Below are 18,621 nucleotides of genomic sequence, written 5' to 3' on the forward strand. Positions count from 1 at the left end.
TGAGCAGTGGTTTAGAAATTACAGCCTGTTATTGCAGCTGCTGTTCCAATCAAATGCTACTAGAAAATCCTTTTGAAGTAGTTATACTGAATTTGTAACAGCCTAATGGACAAAGCTGTTGCCATTCCCTGGGGAAAGAATAACCCTGACATGGAGGGAAGTACTTAAGTTTGTAACAGCCTCTTTTTCTCCTCAGTAAAAATAAGGAAGTGGTTCTTCAGCCTGGACCTGACTTTTAAAAATGGCAAACTGAGTTTTTTCCCCAAGTCAGTGTTTTGTCTATACCTGTTGAAGCTTCATTACTCATTTCTGTACTACCACCTAAGACTTGTTCACAGGCAGAATCGGAGGCTATCTGCAAAGCTTTCATGTTGTAGGCTGCACTTCGTTAGAATATATTTCATCCTTTTCCCAACAGGTGTGTGTGAGTTCAATGTCATTCTGTATTGTTCTCTAAAGCAGAAAGTAAACCTTAGCTTGTTAACACAAATAAGATGATAATGTATCTGCAAGGCTGCATGTGATGTTCATATTCCATACAGCTGTGAAAATGGAAAAGGAACAAAACTTCTGCAGTTAATCAAACCTGCTGCCTGAAAGTGCCTGGTATGTGATATAAGCATGCCTTCCACAAAGGAAGATGAGGGATTTGCTTTCTTGACAGAAGTTGTTCATGCAGGCATGTTAACCTTGGGCAAGTTTTGTAGGTATAATCCAATTATAAAAACTCTGTAGCCTGAGGAAATGATTTGCATTGCAAATTGATGAGCCAGTGTGGCCTTCCTAAGGAACCAAGTATCCCACAGAAAACAAATTAATGCCTCAGTTGTTCTCTTGCTGTTGTGAGATATGGAGAGAGACACTTAATCTTTTTACATTGGCTATGCTGTTCTGCCCTTGAATCTGTCAGTCTTGCAGTGGTTCATCACTGGGATGTTACTCTTATATGGCAGTAGCTTCCAGTCTCCGTTTAAGAAAGTAAAAGACTTCCTGAGGCCTCATTTTATGACAGCAATTTCTTAAACTTGCTGTGATTCACTTCTATACAAAAGCACAGTAGAAATACAAAATAATTCTATTGTATTTCCTTTTCCTATGTAACTTAGATCAGCAATAAAAGGTATGTGCTTCAAATAAATGAATTCTCTGCTGTTTTATGAAGCTATGTGACTGTGCCAATCCCAAGAGAATTTGCATGAGCTTTTAGGATAATACAACGGGATCAGTCTGATGCGAGTTTGCATTTGTCTCTTGCTGTTAATACAAGCTTGAATTAAACCATTTATTCTGTCTGTATATTCTGTAAATGCCAAGTATATGTATCCTGGATATGACTTTGTCTCATGTCAGTGGCAATCGTGTGGCAGAGGAACTGCTACTTCAGTGGCATTGACTGGTACTGCAGTCACTGGCTTTCACTATTATGAAAATAAGAGGCTTTTTTCTGTCTTGAGAATTCTTCCTAATATTCTTCCAAAAAGCAAATCCTTGTGTCTTTTTTTCTCTCTTGCAGGGTACTCTTGCAGACTCATTTCACAGAGTATGTCTCTCATCCTGGTCAATGAGGATTCGCTAGATGTAAGTAAGCAAATTCTGGTGTAATTCTTGACAGAAGGAGGTATTGCTAACAAAAGGGAAAGTTGTTGAGCTTTCTCACTGTATTTCTCTCACTTGCCTTTAGGGGTAGCAAGACAAACAATTTGTGCTAAAACGGGGGTGGGTTGTGCAAAATGTACTCCTGAGGTCTCCAGTCACAAGCTGTACAGATCAAACTAAAGTCTCAGAGCAAGAAACTAATTAGGTCCATGGGTTTGATTCTGCTGCAAACTGGTGAAACCTGCAGTATGCCATCAGGAATATGTTTAGGCTTTAAGGTATAGATACAGGAGTAACATCTTTGAAGAAAGAAGAAAACCAAGCGAAAGAGCTTATTATGTTGAAATTAGTCATCTTCAGCATTGCATGGAACAGCTGTAAGCAAACCTATGCCTGAGCAAACTGCACTGTGAGCTTGCCTATGTACAGCTTTTGAGACCTAAAAATTGGATCAAAAACTGCCTGTAAGTGGTTGCTATGCTCCTCAGATATGTGCAAAAATTAACTAGAAAAATCATACACTTCTACGTGAATCTTCCCAGAAGATCTTTTTTCTAGTTTTCCTGTTTCGGCATCAATATCAGCATTTGATATCACTTGAATATCTGATTGCTATTAGAGGTATTTGTAGGACAGATGAAAAGATCTATTATAGGCAGTATCCGATACTAGTGTTTAGAGTTGGCAATTCATCCTGCTTGACTGGATGGGAGATGCAAAGCCTGTATCTTTGAGTATCAAAGGAGTTACTGGATATCTGGAAATCTGGTGGAAGAGGGGAATATTACTGTGGCAAAGTAATCGCCTAGTAAGCATTATTTTCCAGTTGTGTCTATGTGATTTAGTTAACAGCAGCCTTGATAGTGTTTTTACCTCAGACTCAAGTTCTTTGTATGCAGTTGTGGCATCTCAAGTCCTAGTGTTCTAGCTCACCAGAACCCAGGAGACCCCAGTGAATCCAAGGGGAGATGATCTGCCTCCAGAGGCTGGATTACTAGTTTCCATGAAGTATAATGCACCCTGGTGGGAGCTGTCTCATTGCTAAGTTCTAGCAATGAAGACCATGTTAGTTCTCTTGCAGAAGTTAAGTTTTCTGTGTTTCTGCACAGTCAGAGACTTGTTTAAATAATTCTAGTGGGATAAGAAAACTTCTGTTTTTTAACTTTTAAACAGTTACCTCATTAAGTGTATATAGATTGGAGCATGCATATTGTTTCAAGCAGATGTCTAAATGCCTTGCTTAAGACTTTCATCTGCTCAGACCATCTTCTTCCACTTTTCTACTTCTGTATGGTCCTCCTTTAAGGGAACGGTTTCTTTTTTGTGGGTTCAAAATATTCTGCTTCTGATGAGCTTTCTGCCACGCTTGGCTGACTGGACCTCTTAACCTGAAGAAAGATGCAGAACCTCAATAGAAAATGAACAGCTGGTGTTTTTTGTTTCCTGAGGCAGGAAGATTAGTTGGTTAGGATTACAGGAGTAAGAAAACTTCAGTTTCTTTTTATAGCATTGGAAACTCAACCCAGAAGAAGGAAAATAGTCATGCTTTTTTTTCCTTTTAAAATTTCTTACACATTCTGAAGCTCTGAGTAAAGCACAATTGAAGTTTTTTGACCCTGGAAATAGGATTCTTATTTCAATCTGAATTAAAAGTAGTTCTTCTAAATTTAGAGACAAACAATGTGCCTTTTGTGATGCCTGTCCAGAAATAAGACAACTTAAAGATTCTCTATGGCTAAAGCAAGGGGTGCAAACTAAAGACGGGATAGAAGAGGCTCTTGCTAGATCAGAGGAAGAAAACAGAGCCAATGTTGCTTGGTGTTTAGAAACATCTGGAAGCTGGACAAGATAGTCTTCAAGCCATGTTAACTTTTTTACTACTTCTGGTTTTGAATGCAATGATATAGGGACAGATTTTTTTTTTGATACCTCTATTTGTAGTGAATATAATACTAAAGGTGCTGAGTAGTACCTAACAGCTTCAGCACCTGCTTTTAAATTGTGACTTCAGTTAATTGGCTGAAAGGACCATGAGAGGGCAGGATGAATAATGAAATGGCTTACTACATATGCCCTAAGGGCAAGTGCTTCAACCGTGGGGTTTTCCTTTAAATGTCCAACAGCAGTGTAGGTAGAAGGATTCAAGGACTTTCAGTAAGAGGCAAAAATGAACTGGCCTTTTCTGGGATGAAAGGCTGGGTTTAACCAATAAGAAGTGAGAAAAATGTGCCTAGATCTCAACTTTTTTTTTTCTTCCTTTCCCATCTTCAACAGCAAGAACAGCTTGGCCCTGGCCTGTGTGTAGGACTGCAGTCACACCAATTAGTCAGAGCTGGTTCTGTCTTGTTTACAAAGCTGACATAGACTTACTGAAATGTGTATCATATAGCTGTACAAAGGAATACACTTACATCTATTACTGTAGGATTTTCAGACTCCCAAAAGGCTTTTGTGTTTTATTTTTAAAATTTGGTATGTTTTCATTGCTTTAGAAAAGCAGGGGGTTTAGCTAATTTCAAGAATGTCAAGTGCATAGATAAAGTCTTATTAGATCCCTCTGCTTTTTAGGCAAGTCTTTGATTCTTATTCTGAAACATGAGAAAATGGATGCCTGTGACAGCTGGTTTTGATTCAGTAGATCCTATATGATGTTAAAAGTGCTGCTTTAGCAAGAACTCATTGTGCAACCATATCTCTTCAGCTTGATCTGCTTGCAGTTGATAGGCTGTGTATATGGGTTAGGGAGAAGGCATGCTGATGGTTTCCATACCCCACCTTTTGAGTCCCTTTTGGAGCGTCAGCTGCCTACTTCACAGCTTCAGTTGACAACCCCTGCCTCAGTATATACACTAAATGCCAAACTAATTGTAACAAGAAAGTGAAACCTGTCCTTCCTCTTATTCTTATCTTAGCACAGATCTACAGAAGCAAAAGTGGCTGCTAGAGAGGAAACCTAACAGGAAAAAGAAACAAGAGCTAAAGAGTATAGGGTACAGAAAATGCTGAAAGATGGTAACTAGTGTATTCCAAGAAAGTATAGAGGGAATCTCCTATTTTCAAGTACTTGAAGGCTTATTTTAATTCCTTTCTGATCTTGGTAGCATATGCACTTTGAGGATTTTATATGTTCAACCTTTTCCCAAACTTTAGCCAAGAAGTATGAAGGAAAGGTATTGTGGGAACTGAACTGGGAGAAAATGTCATTGACCAAAGCATCTCTTCTCACTTTCCCACATGCCAGCTTTGCAAATACTGTAGAGTGCTGAAACTTCACTTGAAGTGATAGACAGGACCCCTGCAGGGGGGGGAAAATCATTAAATAAGTTAGAGGCTAAATATTCCTTTCCCCATCAAAGGGAGGGTATGAAAGGGAAAAGGTGACAGATCTACCCCACCCACTTCCACTTGCTGAATCTTGACTCCATTGCCCAGTTTCAGATTGAAGTCTTCTGAGGTGGTAGTGGGAGGACAGGAGTGAACAGCTGTCCCTGCTGTTTTGGAGATGGAGGCTAGAATCAAGTGAGGAATAGTAGGGCAAGCAATTATTTTCATAATTTTTAAGCTTTCTCATAAGTAAATGTGGTGCTCCTGTTTTGACGTCTTCTGTTAACTACTTGAGAAGTGAAAACTGGAAGTCTGGAAAACTGAATACAGAAGTATATATTTTTGCAGTGATACCTAAAAATTAAAAGTTAATCTCTGGGTCTTAACTCCAGAGAGTTAACTTCTAGAGAAACTAGACTTCTACAAATGAGAAAATGGGTACAGATTAAAAAAGACAGGGTAACAAACTGAGAAGCTGAATGGATTGAACAGTCTAGGAAGATTTGAGGTTGTATTAGTCTTGATATGGAATAAGATAAGGAGAAACTTTTTTATTGACAATCTGTTCTCTTATTATGTTGAAGTGTTGGCAGACTTATCTAATCAACAGTCTCCACTATGAATGCCAATCAAAGGTATATTGACAGACAGACCCAGTGATGGTAGAGGCGTCATTAGTCGCATGTAACTATGAAAATGTTACTGGAGTCTCCTACTGTCTCAATGCCAGAAAGCGCTTTGGTTGGATAGATGGGGTTGTGGAGCCTATTTTAAGACCCTTGAGGACTCTGTGTTTGTCTTTAAAGAGTGTGTGTGGATGGGAGACTTTTTGACTCTACAGAATACTGGCCATTAAGATGGATCTGTTCCTCAAATAGGAACAGTTAGTCATACTTGTAAAGCATGAGAGGTCAAGGATGACACCATCAGGAATATGAGCCATTTTGTATGCATCTTGCCACGCGGCTCAGTCTAAGGACACACTAGAATGAGAAGCCTTGATCAAACATGGGTTGACGTAGAATGAAACCCCTCCCTCCCCTCTTTTCACCTGACCTCTGCTAACATAGAAAAGAAATAAGCAATCAACTTTTATCAGGCATATTTTAATATCCCTAGATAAAAAAGGCAACTCTATCATCATCTTTTACCACCTGCTACCTCCAGTTATGTAGCTGAATGAGGAGTTCTGTGGAATACAGGGAGTACAGCAGCTGCTCCTAATCTTTTAAGTTGGAATTGTAGTGTTGTTGATGGCTCATGTTGAATTGAATTTACACCTTGATTTTGGGCTCAACTGTGTTGATCAGTTAGTATCACAGTACACTTGAGGATTCACTCTTGCAGATAGCTGAAGATACTTTGCAGAACTCAATGCTAAATACTTTCCTTGGTGAATTAATGTATGTGGTGCTTGGTGCACATGATAAGGTAGTGGTGGAAGAATGGGGAGTGGGAAGAAACAATAGAGGGGTTCCACCTGTGCATAGCAATATATCTTCTACACCTAATTTTAGCTGATTCCTTCTGGTTTCCCTTTCATGAGCCAAAAATGTGAGCTAATACTATAACAGTTCGAAAAAAACATAAAAGATTGGTGTCTTTATTTTTCATGCTTTTAATTTGTGTAGCCTTACTTCTTTGAAATAACATCACCTAAATTTTGCAATTATAAAAAGCTGAGAACATCTTTTTCTGGTCCCGTAACTTTAGATAAGTCCGAGTTGGAGATGACAAACTTAATCTTAGCTGTGCATGTCTCTGGCAGAGGTTCTAAGGAAGGGGGTTATGGCTGCTGTTGGAGTGATTTGGGTTTGAAAAGTTATAGTTGTTAAATAACATCCCCTGTGCAAATTTGAGAATTTACTTCAGACAGTATTCTTGCAGCATTTCAGTATTAAATGCAGATTTTATATTTGAAATAGCCTGTAAAACATAACCACGGTTGAGTCATGTTGAGTAATGCAGAGTCCTTAACAAGCCACTGGTAAGTGGATAGGTTTTAGCAAAAGCAGCAGGTAAAATAGATATTATTCTTAGTTTATTCAAGTTCTAGTTAGACACTTGTACATTTAAAAAAAAGCTTTGTGGAGAAGGTGTTGCACGTTCTAATTTTCCTCTGCTGCTGCCTCATTTAGTAGATGTTCCAATAATTTCATGTGTGGAAGACTTAGTTTATGTCTGGATGCTATAATCAAAGACAACAGTATTAAAGTTTTTCAGTAAACATAAAAACTAATGGAAGCTTTCAGAACACTTAAAACCAGACAGAAATGGACAACTGTGGCATGTCAGACAAGTGAAAAAACCTCATTGATATATAGTTGCTGGTCTTTAAGTGAAGTAAGTGATGATGGGTGATTACATGGCACATCATGAAGACATATCTGATATTGAAGGTGACTGTGATGCTTTAGCTCAGATAACGTGGTTTTTCCGAAACAGGAGCACAAACTTGTGAAGCTGGTACATCAAAAATGCTTTGTATTACATCAGTCTTGTTTTCAAACCAAAGTAATTCTGTTTTTTTCAAGTACTCTTATCACTATTCTTAATGTAGAACTGAATTTTGCATGTCTAAATATAATACTCTTACATGTTTTGTTAATAATTGCCATGGGTTCTTTCAATTCTAAGGTAAGTGTCTTTAGCTACTTACTGCCAATTTTTCAGTATTGGATCTCCATAGTAATGCTTTTTTTGTATGTTGCACCTGTAACAGAAATTGACTTCTGTTCAACTTAGCCTAAAAACTATCAATAGAAGATTCTCACACTGAAATTCTGTAGCATATTTAATATATTCCACCTCTGAAATCCATTAATGCTAAAAATGAATTTTTACAAGATCCAAGTTGAGCTTAGAGCCTTTAAATATTGATACACTTTCCCCTTTGTGCAGTCCCTGTGTGAATTCTTTCCCCCACTTCTGTTCCTTGGATGCAGCAGCAGGTGAGATGTGATCAAACAACTGTCTTGGCTTGTTTTTGAGAGCTATTTTTCTTTCCAAATCATGCACTTGAGGAAAAAATCAATCTTTTCTGTTCTCTTCTGAGAACTACTGGGAATAGGAAAGACTAATCCCTAGCTTGATTCAGCTGAATTCTAGAAACTGGACATAATAATCTGCAAATATTTATCCCTTATAGACTTAACTACATGCATACGCAAAAATACATAATGGTCACTTAGTTTTTCTTTCCTTTTCCTAATAAAGCTTTTTCAAGTGAAAATATTTTGAGCATGAGATTTACTTTGAGTGTAATTCTTGGATTCAGTTTCTGTTTAATTAAACTTGAAATACTATAAAGTCTTACTGTACAGCTCTTAACCTGGACAAATTTCTTTCATTGGTATCTCATAGAAATTGAGTTGTGAGAGCAGTGAGATGGAAGGCTGAAGAAGGGAAATCTAATGACCCAGAGAGGCCCTGGAAAGCCTGAGATCAGAGTAGTGGATATTGCAGCCGAGGAATGTGGGGTGTGTTCCCCCCCCGCCTGCAATGCTGTAGAAAGGAGAGCTGGGAACCATATCGATTGGTTATCACATTGGGTTCTATTTAACAGTAGTGGAAGGGCAAAATTGGAGGGACCCAATTCTGAACTTGTGGGTAGTATTTTGCTGTAAAGTAATTCTGTTGATATGAATGGAGCTACACAGTGAACATGTCCTGCAGAACTTGTGCCTGGACTGAACATCATCATCCTGTGTTATACATAGATGTGTAAGTAACAACAAACTGATACTCCAGTATAAGAACCCTCAATGCCAGTGTCTATTGATGATAACATGACTGAAAATATAAGCATAGAAGCAGAAACTGGCCTCCCTCACTTCTCTGCTTGCTCAGCTGCATCTTTTGCATGCTTTGCTGCTTGGATGAGCTATTGAACATGAGTATGGATAAACCTGTTTGTGCTACCATAATGTTGTGTAGTATTCTTAAAAAAACAAACAAAACTTCACAGTGTAATTTGTTGTCTGCAGTCAGTGTCTTGACTTCCAAAACTGGGTCTTAGTATCTGCAGGGAAGCTTTACATGCAGTTGTATTTTGTATTCTAGTCGTGAAGAGTGAGGATCTGGACAACTTGCTTATTTTGTTATCTTATTTTTGCTATTCTGTAGGGTAGCATTACTATGAAGGTTCTATTAACCTATAAGGAAAATCTCTTAAGCATGAGAATATTATTGGATTTATCCAATGACTTTCACGACCTTCATTCTTACGGGCACATTCCTTCTCACAGTTCTGAACAGAGTTTAAAAAAAAATCTATTAAGGACATCTTTAACAGGCACCATTATTCATTGTATTTAAATACTGATAGATCTATAGATCTAGGATTATCTGAGAATCATGCATCTAAACTGCTCTGGATCTCTTGAAGTAGAGCTCTGATCTGGTCACTGGATTTACCCATATGCTAGAAATAAGCAGGTCTTGCTGGGTTGCTGCCTAAAACTTTTTCTAATAACCATTGGGAAAACTCAGACTGTCTGGAGAGGAGAAAAACCTGAGGAATAGGCCATTAAAAATAAATTGTCTGTCAGCATGTCTGTCTTCAAGCAAAGAATATAGTTCCAATAGTGTCTTCTGTACTATACTTATGACAAAGATTTGTGTAGCATTGTGGTTTCCATAGGAAAGGTATTAGCTTCACTACAGGAATTTCTTTAGCATACACAGTATGTGAGTTGTTTTATATAAATCTGTATTTCAAATTATTGAGCACAACTACAGAAGACAGTGCCTGTGAAGCTCTGAGAAACTTTGAAGGTATTGCTTTTCGGATCCTGATGCTCCTGCTATTGGAAGAAAGGACATCTGCCCTTTGTCAGTGGTGTCATGCTGATTACTCCCATTCCTTGGGAGTAATGTCATTGTCAGCTTTTCAGACTAAAACCAAAGTTACCTACTACTGGGAGCTCCAAAGCATTGGTATAATGTACTTCAGTCCTACTAAAAGGTAGTAAGGTGTACAGATAACTGCTGGAAAGACGAGAACAAGTCCTGTACTGCTAATGCTTTGTAATCTTCAAAGCATCTACATCTTGTGTGTTGCCCAAGAGAGGAAACTGGGATTTTTTTCTCCCCTGCTATCATCTGCCCAAATACTTTCAGACAAAGTTAGTATTCTGGAAAACTGATCAATGTGGACAAGCTGAGTTTTAGCCAACCATCAGCTATCCTTCAGAGAGGCATCTGGGATGCTCCTCTGGTCTTGTGGCTAATAAGTTACTTCAATTACCAGTCAGCCTGGAATTGTAATCAGCTCTGCTGTATAGTACTGGGAATTTGCAAAGGAAGCTAGTTAGGAAAACTAGGGAAAGAATACATTTCTCTATTGTACCAAATTCTCTATATTGCTCAAATTTCTGTTTTTTTCTTAATCTAGAAACAGACATCAAGCTAATAAATTAGACAAGGAATAGCATCTAGTAATCAGATAAATCTTCAAACCTATTAGGTAGAAGAGACTTAATGTTTTTTCTTGTTTGTTTTTGAAGAACAAATAGAATCATAACTCCAGATATTTGATGATCTGCATAGAAAGTTAGTTGTATGTATTTGGAAAATATACAGGTCTTCATGTGAAAAGCTGCTTTGATTTCAGCCTACTATGTAGAATTACAAATGAAAGAATATAGGTGTTAGCTGGACCTGTAGGTTTAAGTACACACAGGACTAACTTAAGTATTAGATTACTGTTTTTTCAGGAAGTAATACTAATAGGTTTGAGCTGTGAATGGTGAATGAATTGGGCCGGTGTTTTTGTTTCATCCTGCTTTCCCTTTTCAGCATTCATTAATGACTGTTTTCCCTTATCTGTGGTGCTGTTTTTTTCTGTTAGTGTTTTCTGGCACTGTGATAGTTGGTTTGGATGAAGTGGAGGCACTTGGACCTGAAGAAATGCAAGGACCTTTAGAAGTCCAAAGACCAGGTTTCTAAATAACTCTTCCTTCTATAGCTGGAAATTGGGGGGGCTGGGGAGTGCTATTAAAAAAACCCAACCCCACACACTCTCTTTTCTAAGTTACTTTTCCCTTCATTTCTTAAGTTCTAATAGTGATCACATTTGACAAGACCCAGAAAAGATTTTTGCAGCATTAGGCTACAAGTATTTTAACAACTGGGGGCGCATCCTGCTAATGCCTTGTCCATGCTATAGGACAGAATCGATCATATTACATAAAAATGGAAAGGAAGAATGTGTGTTCTCTGAATTCCACCTAAAATTTGCTGGCTTGTTTGTAAGAGCTCTCATATGTTAGGGGAAAATGACTGGTAGCAAACACTATTTCTCTTAAAACTGCTAATGATCTTCACATATGTGGAGGCTTATCTCTCAATAGGTGATCCATGAGTGTTATCCAGGTTTGTCTTCTGTTGTGTAAGTAACAATATAATAATGGCTTCAGCTGGACAGTGAAGGAAGTATCTGTTTGCTTTGAAGATGGGATCCTCTGTAGCATACTGAAACAGTTCTTTCTAATAAGCACAAGAGACCATGGAAACATAAGGATGCATAATGAAGTGAAAGCAGGATTTTTTTAAATGAGAAGCTACCCATGAAATGCAGTTTTTGCTTATGTTAAAGCATGATGGTGTGTTTTCTAGGGGAATAAGACTAAGCAGGTGTCTGATCTGTAGGTAAATGAGTTATGGATGCTGATCCTTTTGATTGACATGGCTAATATTACACATCTGTAGAAACAATTCAAATTTGTCTGTTGTATTGAAGGGTAAGAACTAAATACTCCTTTCTTCTCTCAAGATACTTATTTTCATATCTGATCATCTGCTTTCATTGCAGGGGAAGGGGAGTCCTTGTTCATGCAAGTTTGTGTGGGTTTTTTAAGCATAAGCAGTCTTCCTTTCTTGGTGTGTGGCCAGCCTAAAGCAATAGGATTTATTGACCTGCACTGTTAACTTAATAAAGATAGTGGAGAACTACTGCTTCAGGGTAAGAATTACGGTACGTCTTGATCACATCTTCAGAAAATGAAGATAGAGAGATATAGGTATCTGTGATCTTATTTTTGTGGTTCCCATAATACTTACTTTGTTAAACCCTTTCTGAAGATTATTTCCTTTTTCTTAAGAATTAGAGAATCAGACAATCATTCTTGTAGCTGAAGCTTCATTACTCCAAGCCTGCTCATCAGTCACATAAAGAAAGAAATTTTCCTTCACATGAGAATTAAGAAAAAATGTTTTATGTTTGGTTGAAGCTAGAATAAGTCCCACAATTTTTCTGGGCTGATTGGTCTCTCAGAAACTAGAATTAAGCAATTCTCCAGCTGTATGAAGTTAATACCTGCCTATGTATGTGTTTCTTCTGCCTTTTAACCTTCTGCATAGAGTAGAACCAATCAGAGAAATCGTTTAGAAACTTCTAGGGTTTTTATGTGCCTTTGCCACAATGATGTATGCTTATTTTTTACTGAAAAATGTGTCAAGACGTGTTTTCATATATGTAACTCCAGTCATTTAACTGAGGTAGTGATGCTAGAGGGTCAGTTTTGCTCTGTTTCATATTTAGAAAGTGATTTGTTAGAGAACATAAGCTGATTGAAGCTAGGTGTAGTGAGTGTGATCTCTCCATAGTTTCAAGACAAAACTGATTTGGATATCTTGCGTTTTCAAATAATTCCCAAATCCTAAAATTATCATAACCAGGGATCTAAGCAGGCCTAAAGTCACAGTTCTGAAACGTCAGTACTTAATGCTTTTTTGGAGAGCTTTGGGAATATGAGTATTAATCGGAGCTGAGGTGGTTCAGATGTTCTCTTGAAGCTTCCACCATGCTGGGTTGCGGTGGTATGTATGCTTGTCTCATACTCTGTTTTTTCAAGCTAGCCAGGCAAGATAAGAGTGCACTTGTGAAGCTCTTGACGGCCCTGATGCAGACCAGGGCTGTGGTGGTGGGAAGACTCTTAGAGAAATTGCCTCATAAGCTTAGAATTGGTGTAATCGCTTTGGTTCTTGCAAACTTGAGTCTTGTGCTCTTCTCGGGTATTCCTTTTTCCTTCTACTCAGAAATAGGCTAATTTAGGAAAAGAATCAAATCCATGGAAAACTTAACTATTCACTTGTACTACTGTGTTCTCCCTCCTACCCCATCATGATAAAAGTAGACAGTGAGTTTTAGTCGAGCAATGGTAGCAAGTTCTATAAGCATGTTTCTTGGTAGGCTGGCTGCATTTCATGGCATGCCTCACTTAAGTAAAATGTGTGTTACAAAATAAATTCAGCTTAGTCACTGAAGCATGCTCCTCAAGCTGTGGTGAAGTCTCCTGTTCAGCTATGAGTCTCTTGTTCTGCTGTGAGATGTGCTTATCCTGGGAGTGCTTCAATTTTTTTTCCTTCTATGTCATGAACTTTTTTGCTAGTGTTTTTCTAAATGCAGCATTATAAACGTGTTGTGACAGATTATTTGTGTGGCAAAACTAGCTATGGAGAACATAATCAATTTGTTTTCTGAATTGGTAGTTTTCCAACCTCTGCACTTCCTTCCCTCCCCACCCCCTCCAGAAATATCAAATTTGTGGATATACGGGAGCTGTCATAGAGTTTAGACTTTGCAGTTTGCCTTTGATTTGATAGAAGAAAAGTGTATTCTTGCAAAAGCAGAGTGTTTCCGTATATCATCCTTGCTGTTTGCTCAAATAAGCAATGTAAGATATTCTGTTTATTTGACCCTGTTATTCTTATGGGAGCAGGGTTAAATCTTAACATCTTAAACCCAGTCAAACTTTAAAGCAAAAAGACTATGGTATAGTCATGTTGTGATGATGTCTTTCTATGGCAGAGTAGACCACCTGCATTATCCTTTGTCAGAGAATGTGTTACTAGCTTGTCATGAACAAGCTGCGTCATTGGGAGAAATATATTTTTAATTTTGAATAGGCTCTCCTTAAAAAAAACCAAAAGACTCCAATTTGTTTATAGATAAAACATATTCCATAAATAACTTTGTTCTTTTGGTTTGCTGCTAATTAATTTAAAAAAGAAATGTAACAGCTTGCAGAGTTACTTAGAGAATTCTGTGGGTAAATGTTTTGCTGTTGACCTAAGTACAACCACAATAGGGTCCATAAACTAGATGACAAGTTCTTTGCAAGTAGGACTGCTGTAAGCTGTGGCTGTGCTAGTCCTTACAGGATGGTTGGGTACATGCTTTGATGTTGAGCCACTGAGAAGTCTGAAGAAAAAATGCAATATATAGTGATTAGTCTGTCTTTATGGTGGCATATATCCTGGAAGTATGGTGACCCACAGACAACCTGTGCTGCACAGTGTCTCATGACTGTTTGTTACTGCATCCTAATAGTTGAGAACAAAATTGTCAATTGCAAGCTCAGTTATAATAGCCCTTACTCATTATGGGCAGCACCTCTTCACTTCAGGACTTGAGGGAAACTGGATCACATTCTCCTGCTATTTACTCCAGGATAATGCTGTTGAAATGATGGGGAATTCTTCAGACACAGCCCTGACTTATTTAATTTTTTTTTTACAAAAATTGCTCAAACCTTGCTCTCACTTCCCGGAGAAGCGCTGATACTAGATACTGGTGCAAGTTTTATTCAAATGGTAACGTGTGTGCCACAAACACATGACAGCCTTTTAAAGGACTAACATTTTTGGTCACTGAAATTAACCATTTGATAGCTTCTGCTGGCTGAGACGAATAATGCAGGGTGCTTCTGGTATGTGCAGTTATTTCACCCTACGCATTCCCATTCCATTGGGCATTAATTCAATGTAGGTCTCTTGCCTTTCTTGAAAACCTGTTTTGGGAAGCAGTTCTGTCAAAATGGCTGTAAAGCCTGGTTTTGCCTGCCCTGTAAGCCTGATTTATTCTTGACTTTTCATCTCCTGATATGCTCCCAATCATTCAAACTTTGTTTTGTAATTAGGGGTTTGCAGTTCTATATCTAATAAACTGGGTTTAAATAAATACTCCCTAGTGAGTAGACTAGTATTTGGGATCACTGTGTACCCTTAGAGGCTGAGTTTTATATTCAAGTGATAAAATTACAGCTGAGAAGGGGGCAGGTGCATGGAATGGCCAGCTGGGTGTCTGCCTAATTGTATCCACAGAGGTTCTGAAATAACTAAACCAGAATACTTTCTAGGTGCTGTGGACTTCAAGTGTTTATCAGGGAAACTGCCTTTGTGACGCAGTGCTTCATAACAAGCACCTTTGCAAGTTTATCTCACCTTAAATTGAAGTTTACAAGCTATAGCTTTCATCTAATTAATGGATTTTTTTTTAATTAGAGCTGATTATGCTGTAACTTCAGTGTTTAATATGCTCTTCCATGTGGAACTAGTTGCTGATCTGGTATGAAGGGAGTACTGACACTTCTTTGATGAAAGGCTTTATGGAAAAATACTTTAAGTGATCCAGTATGGCAATTCACCTAACAAAGTCCTCAACCAGGCCTTCACCTTTGATTTTTATCTAGTCCATTTTGCTAATGTGTTCATTCATGCATGTGTCTTTGGATCCTTTGGTGCTCCTTTCTGGTCAGGTAAAGAGAATTGTTCAGTACAAGGTGGTTTTACTTTCTCTTGTCTGAAACATTAAAAGTAAGTAACTTCTTCATCCTAGAAGGGTAACCTGGACGTTAGTTCAGTCTACCTGCATGTCCTTCTTGTTCGAAGTATGGCCATAGGGCATTGACATCCCTTAGATAAATCCTTGGAAGCAAGTCTTGTCTCTGAGTCAAGAAGTATTCTACTTTAGGGCCTCTGCTGGCTCGTATAACAGTGACTGTAGGGTAGAAATTAATGCTTATACAGATCTTCTCGATTTAAGTACTTGCTTCCTCTTTAGGCTAATATGTACAGCCTGTATTCAGTATTCAACTCTGATCTGTGTGGTGAGAAGGTGACTCCTGAGACAACTACAGGTTGAAATGTTTTTCAGCCCAGGATCATATCAGTAATGGATTGACAATATCCAATTTGCACCAAAAGACAGAAATGATGGTGAGTACTTAGTAGGAAGCTAGACATAAAATCTTTGTCCATTTCTGTGTCCAGCAAAACCGACACATCACAAGGACGCTTTCCTCTGTTTTGAAAGATGGAGGAATTTGGTGTCTGTTATTAATTCAAGTTCTTGTAGCTAAAGTATAGAATTCACTGAACTAATAAGATACAGTTATTTGTAGAAAGACAAGGTATCAAATTCTGCAGTACAACTGGGGACCGTTTATGTGGCTAATGGTGACCAAAGTTGTCTGGCTTCAAGAATTCTGTGTTCGCAGTGGGGAAAAAGGTCAGCAGAGCATGTGGTTTTGGATGTGGAGTTTAGTCTGTAGAAGTCTGGGAAAATGTGGATGAATAAAACCAATTAATAGTTAAGGGGCTTTGTAAGATCTAGGTTGGTATGGTAATGTTTATCTTCATTATAGAATTAATATTGCCCAACTTATCTGTAAATAACATAAGGAAAGGGGGGATGGGTTCAAAAATTAACTAGCTGATTTCTTTGAAGACTTCTACTTTCTTTTCAAGTTATTAAAACTTAATTGCTCTGTCTATATTAGGTTTAACATTATCAAGTTCTCAAGGGATTTATAGTTCTATCCAGAGCTTGACAGACAAACTCTACAGTTCAGTAGGCAGAGTTAATAGGCTTAGTAAATATTAATAAAATAAATCTATTGTACAACTAAATCTTTAGGGAAATGACTCTGGTGGTTTAATTTTAAAAAAGAAACGTGATCTTGATGATTTTGTGGAGTTTTCTTATTAAAATTATTTTTAGTAATTGAAGTGGGTATCATATTTATTAGATAAACTTTAATAAAAACTTCAGATGTACACATGGAGTAAACTGATAGGGAACTAAATGGTGTGTTTTTAAAACTCTGGGAAAAAAGGTCTTTGGAAGTTAGTGTTCACCTTAGGGAATGGTCTTTATTTGACTAGAAAAGAGGAGTTTGCCTGGGGCTTTCTTACATAGCACCTTTATATTACATAGCATCTTTATATTCTTGGCTTAAAAAAAAAAAAAATATAGGAAATCATCAGGATGAAAGCCAATCAGGTGTGTTCAGCTTCTCAGTTGAGTGGGTACCAGTGTCTCTGCTGGACAACAGTTATGCAGTGTCAATAAGATTTTTTTTTTCTTTCCAGTTCTCTCCAGAATTAGACAAAAGCAGTCAGATGATGAGCAGCGCAGCAGCAGAGCTACTCTTGCTTCCTGAGCTACCTGTGGATGTCAGGGAAATGTCAATTTGCACCAACTGTAGATGGGAATAGAACATTTGTTTAAATTGTTAGGACTAGGATTAGCAATGTTAAAACTTTGCTGGCTTTGGATGCAGAGATGCTTCTGAGCTTATCTGAAATGCCATTGTAAATCACTGGTTTATAATGCATTACAGAGTAGTTAGTCAAACAAGAACAGCATCTACATAAAGGCTGCCCTATGACCTCTATATACATCATGCAATGTAGTCATTCCTAGCAGTGGCAATTGCAAACAAATATGTCAATTTTAATGGTTTTTTTGTTGCTTTTGAATCTGTAAGGAATAAACAAGTCTGCAATGGAGGAAGGGGATAGAATGGGCTATTTGTGGGGGTCTGGCAGGGTATAGAGTATCTGAAAAACAATGCTTTTTTCCTCTGTGGTTCATTACCTGCCATTAGTAGTTTTATTGGAATTTGTAGTGTAGGTGGACAGAGTATTTTGGAGAAGTCAAGTAAGGACAGTTGAGAGATCCATTGTGCTGGTTTTGGAGGGAGAAAAGGCAGCAGATAACTGTTTAGTTTGTTTGGTGGGGGGGTTTTTTTGTATGATGGAAGTATGTGAAGCTAAGAAATGGAAATGATTTAGGTACTTGAGGTTGTAAATAAAGTAGAGCTTGTGACAGATTATTTGACTCGTGGTTTGTCCAGCACCCAGGAGCCACATGAATCTTCAATAAGGAAATCTGCAAATCAGAGGGATTATTCTGGCAAAAAAACATTAGAAAGTACGTTTGCCAAGAATGAGTCATTCCTATTTGTCAATATACAAGGAGAGTGCTGTGCTCAAGGAAATAAAAAGTTGTTGCTGTAGCTGTTGTACAGAAGTGTAGTAGGACTACTATCTCCCAAGAGCAATATAGATCTTCAATATAACTTTTTGTGGTGGTGACCTACAGGAATTCTCAAACTTAATATTATTCGAAATGCATCTTAAAGTGAATGGTAGCCATGTAGGACCAAGCATGCATCTAGCACATCTTAGCCTTATAAGAGATGAAGCACTCCTACTCATACTGCCTTAATCTCTGCACTGGGAGCTTTGATCACTAGACAGGCAAGGTAACTAACTGCTGTGTATTGCCTACTCAGTGAGCATAAAGTCCCGGAGTGCCTCTACTTTTCCATCATAGCAGCATCTACCAAAAAATGGCCAGGTTCCTTACTGGGATTTTTGGCTATTAATATACATACTGTCATTATTGCTGTCATCAGTATTCTAGCATTATTTCTTTTTAAATGGAGGGAAGCTTGTTACATATGTGTGCTTAAGAGAAGTCTGGTGTTAATATGGACTAAAGTAGACTGCATATTTTAAGGACTAAGTAGGCTAAATAACATGGACTAAAATAAGGAGGGGAAAAAGTCTTTTTTTTGTATTCCAATAGGGCATCGAGTAGAAATACATTCTGCTGGAAAAATTGCCAAT

The 18,621-nt window shown here is 37.9% G+C and overlaps 1 protein-coding gene across 1 annotated transcript in view; it reads left to right on the forward strand.

Moving 5' to 3' along the window:
* ATP8A2 (ATPase phospholipid transporting 8A2) overlaps positions 1 to 18,621 on the forward strand; it is a 294,058-nt gene that overhangs the window by 59,195 nt on the left and 216,242 nt on the right. The window contains exon 23 of the mRNA XM_019474848.1: positions 1,514 to 1,578. Coding sequence (XP_019330393.1) covers positions 1,514 to 1,578 — 65 coding nt within the window. The remainder of the gene's footprint in view (positions 1 to 1,513; positions 1,579 to 18,621) is intronic.

The sequence above is a fragment of the Aptenodytes forsteri genome, unplaced genomic scaffold (assembly GCF_000699145.1).
Source record: "Aptenodytes forsteri isolate BGI_AS27 unplaced genomic scaffold, ASM69914v1 Scaffold155, whole genome shotgun sequence".
NCBI lineage: Eukaryota > Metazoa > Chordata > Aves > Sphenisciformes > Spheniscidae > Aptenodytes > Aptenodytes forsteri.